The 4,361-nt window shown below is 34.8% G+C and overlaps 1 protein-coding gene across 1 annotated transcript; it reads right to left on the bottom strand.

The window, feature by feature from the left end:
* Positions 1-1,059: 1,059 nt before the first annotated feature.
* On the bottom strand, positions 1,060-4,113 carry LOC121242230 (E3 ubiquitin-protein ligase MIEL1-like). Its single transcript, XM_041140122.1, is given in 13 exon segments — positions 1,060-1,229; positions 1,232-1,331; positions 1,611-1,652; positions 1,792-1,861; positions 1,958-2,049; positions 2,124-2,206; positions 2,816-2,856; positions 2,963-3,006; positions 3,237-3,314; positions 3,405-3,437; positions 3,544-3,600; positions 3,733-3,820; positions 3,930-4,113. Coding segments are annotated over 13 exon segments (801 nt in total). The 5' UTR covers positions 3,980-4,113; the 3' UTR covers positions 1,060-1,206.
* Between the last annotated feature and the right edge of the window lie 248 nt (positions 4,114-4,361).

Raw genomic sequence — 4,361 nt, 5'->3', positions numbered from 1 at the left:
TGAATTGCTGAGTGTACGTGCTAAGTTGTATTTTTTTTTTTTTTATCGTCTGATCCCTTTGTCATTTGAACATGAATCTATAAAAATAAATAAATAAAGAGGACAATTTACGAAACAATCTTATGGTGTGAATGAACTAATTGGAAAGATCCCAGCTCTTCGGTTCATGTGGGCCCTGTGCTCAAGTGGAAATACCTTCACACTACTGTCGCAGAGTAATTTGTGTGCGGAGAGGCGTATAACAGATGTATAGTTTGACTTATATTTAGAATTTTTTCTGTATTAACTAGTCACAGATGTAACTTCCTTCATGGATGAAATGAAAACTATTTCCTATATATAAAAAAAATGTGACCCAAAGATCTTACAATAAAGTGGAACACTTCCATCCTATGACAGATGAACTTGGCACTTGGGTCCAAACATATTCCACACGCTTAATTGCTAGCATTAGCAGGTTTGTTCAGCTGAGCTCATTTGTTATCAGATTCAGAGATAAGGACTCCGTTTGTTTTTGAAATATTATTAGAATATATTTTTTAATATTATTTTTTTAAAATTTAAAAAAATTAATTTGTTTATTTTATTTTATGTAAAAATTTAAAAAAATTATAATGATTAGATAAGATGAAATAAGTTGAAAAATTTTATGAAAACAAACGAAGCCTTAACATCCCAAAGCACTTCATCAGGCTTGCAAGGTTCGGTTAAACTCAGACTGAAATCAGATAATCGGAAAAATGCCACAAAAAAACTGCTATTTAAAAAAATATATATATATTTCCCACAATTTTTAGAGGTCAGAACTTCCAACTGCTCTACCAAGCAACGTAGAAGAGAAGGGTCATTTCCGAATCTGGGTTGGCGTTGGTTGCGGTTGATTGAACGATACTTATCAAATTGTTGCATATATAACATTTACATTAATCAAATGTCTCATTTTCTGGTTCTAAGTCCATACTTCAAGAATAATTATAACCTGAAGAGTTTCTGAGGCGCACACATGCATGCCAGTCATTTGAATCATTGTGTACGTAGTTATACAAACTCAAATAAATATTTGAATCATTGTGTAGTTATACAAACTCAAATAAATACGAGTAGCAGTTCAATATGATTGAGCAAGCAATCAAAGATACCCTTCTGTTTAACACTTTCAATTTTTCCAATCGGTTGTCTGGATGTATTCCTGTAACCATAATCCCTTCATTGAGGAAGAACTGGAGGGCAATTGACCGGGTATTATATGATTTGCAATGGCTGCATTTCTGCCCAATTATGTGGAAGTTGGCTTCGGTAGTATCATTGCAGTCATTACACAGTATCCAGACCTGCAAAAAAAAAGCTCCTGTTTCTTAATGTCTTCCAGGTCATTTTGCTCGGAATAAATAAGGGCATTACAAGAAAAATTTCTTGTGTGAAAAAACATTCGCTTGATGAATGCAAAAACAGTAATATTCAATTAAGAGGCATACTCTCTACTCTGTAAACATATTATAATCTAGATAACGGAGTGCTTAGGAGTTAGGTCTCTGCTTGAGCATCTTAAAAATCCATGAAATGTTAGGCAACAAGGTTATTAGATACAAACAAAAATGAAAAGTAGGCACCTTTTGGTACTGGTAATCCTCTGGCATGGCAGTTGCTTCTATCTGAAAACATAATCTCATTAGTCAAGTAGTGTGAAATTTTAGTTTATTTTAGAAAAATACCATATGTACTGAATCTTCTTCAAAATATGCAGATCAAGTACAACAATATATAAGATGAACTTCAATTAAATAAGTCCACCTCCTCATCTATTCTCTTCCAGGTCCGAGACATGTCTATCACTGACTTTGAGCATATGGGACAGCAGCATCTGTGTGATGTAACAGAGTGAAGTCCAGAAGCAAACAAAAATGTTTTGCCATGTAAACAAATAAAACTAATGCAATAAAAAGTCGAGATTTCTTACTTGTTGTGCTTTATCATCTCTTTGTAACATTCACAATGCATTGTGTGCCCACATTTCATTACAGTTGTGTCTTTAAGTGAATCAAAAAGATACTACAAAAATAAATTAGTAAACCAGATCACAACAATGCCCTTCAATATACAAATAAATCATCTACAAAGCAAACCTCATAGCATATTGGACAGTGGTGCCGCATGGAGTTTTCCACACACAAATGGTTATCACACAGGCTAACCGAATAGCAAGACCCTGTAAGATTGAAAACCATTACTCGGGGATAACATATTATAACAAGAAAACAATATACTTTGAAAAATGAAGAGAAGGATGAAAATGAACATATCTATGTATGGGATGAATTCATGCAGCATAATCAAAATGTTTAGCAAAAAGGACCCATGTAGCCCACCCAAATCATTTGGAAAAAACTAAACAAGCACTGCAATTTAAAACCAGACAAAAGAAAAGAGAGTAAAATTTACACTGCACAAGACTTACCTCTGGCATGACCCATCAACAAGAAAGCTATGAGTTACGGGACCATAAAAGATGTACCAACAGAAAAATAGAAACTCTCAATGGCTAAAAAACCCCTTGCATGATATGGCACAAACATAAACGTTTAACATCAGGGAAAAGTACTTAAGCATCTGGGATGTAAATGGAAATTAAACTCTGACTACAACGGATAAATCATACATACAAAAGAAAGATGCAGAAAACAAACGAGAAAATGGTAGCTCCAGTTTTAACAGACAACAAAGAAAGTCATGTGCGACATTGTACATCTGATAACTACTAAATAAACGAAACCAATCAGAATGACAAGTTTCTAATTACAGAGGAGGAAGTGCATACCACACTTTTTGCAATGGAAGTAGTTCTCACAACCACCAACCCTGTTAGAAACAATCGAATTCAGGTCCGAATACCATTTGTATTATCAATTCGTTATGTTTAAATTATAAAGAAACAAGAGACACTAATCATCTTTTGATTACTAACCTGCAGATTCCACAATCATCGCAATGAAACTGTTCTTTCTCAGTCTGAGAAAATAACAGTTTTCATCAATATGAAGCACACAAGAATACAAGAAAACAAGAAACAACAATCAAGGTTCATGAACCCAGATAAACAGTTTACATAGATAACAATCAGGGGTCACGTGCCCAAGTGCCAAATGTAATCATAGTTCATATGGACAACATATCAAACACAAAAAACAGAAATTTCTTTATTTTCCTTTAAAAAAGCTGACTTGAGATTGCGAGATTACATCGTCATCATAGAATTTGCAAACTTCGCAGAAATATTCCCCCATATTGACGCCACAGTTGGTACAAACTTGAGCAACCTAGAACGGGGAGAGAAATATGAATGAAACCAATTAAGATACTGCAACCAAATAAGAATCAGACATAACATTAAGGAGAAAAACACCTACCGGCTGCTCTGTGTCACAAACTGAACAAACAACCTGAAACAACACAGACTTGTCTAATCCTTAACAATTCACGACAAAGTTTACAATCGAAAAATTATAAAGAAAAGATGAACAAAAATATAGATCGGGAAAGTCGTACTTGTTTAACATCATATCGAACGAGTTCATGCCGATCAAAGGGGTTGCTCAACATGCTCTGGTCAATCAAATACATAAAACGTAGAGAAGTCACTAAAGCAAATGTATTACGTTGAAACAATCTGAGAAATCTAATTACTATGTGTTTTATATTTATATTGTGCAATATCTATTCAAAGTAGATGAAGACCGTGGCCTCGTTGTGACAATGGCGGCACTGGTAAATCTCGTTGCAGCAGGGAGCTCGAATCATGCATCTCCTTCTGTAATGCTTGCATCTAAATGAAAACCACCGGGGGATGTCAAAAACAACAAGACCCCGCGTGAATTCTCAGAACAAATATGGAAACCAATTGATGTAAGCAAAGGGGAAGAGAAGCAAAATACCCGTAATCCATCTTCCCGTAATCGAGGCGTTCCTTGGCTGAGACTTCCATAAGTATTGGAGCGGGATTTGCAGAGAAAGCTCGGAAGGAAGGAAGGAAGGAAGAGAAAGGCAGAAAAGACAATGATAAAGCGGTTTGTTTTCCGATTTGGGAAGGGGGGATGAATTTTGTTGCTTGTCTCAAATTCTCAACCCTCAAACAGAAAAGGGGCACTCTGCCATCATCTTCAAGCAATGGAGACGGGCCCCACTGTTCTCAATTTTTAATATTATATGAATAATACATCGATACATTTTATTAATATTAAAAACGCACAAAGAACGATTAATAATAAATAAATAACGTAAAATATAGATTATCGAATTTTACAAATAGTAAGAAATAATTATTCTAATAATATCTCACGTCAACTTGGGGAGAAGAGGATAGTAAT

This window comes from Juglans microcarpa x Juglans regia, chromosome 1D, assembly GCF_004785595.1.
Source record: "Juglans microcarpa x Juglans regia isolate MS1-56 chromosome 1D, Jm3101_v1.0, whole genome shotgun sequence".
Classification (NCBI taxonomy): domain Eukaryota; kingdom Viridiplantae; phylum Streptophyta; class Magnoliopsida; order Fagales; family Juglandaceae; genus Juglans; species Juglans microcarpa x Juglans regia.
Note: the sequence above shows the minus strand (reverse complement) of the source record. Positions and strands in the feature narration are given on the sequence as shown.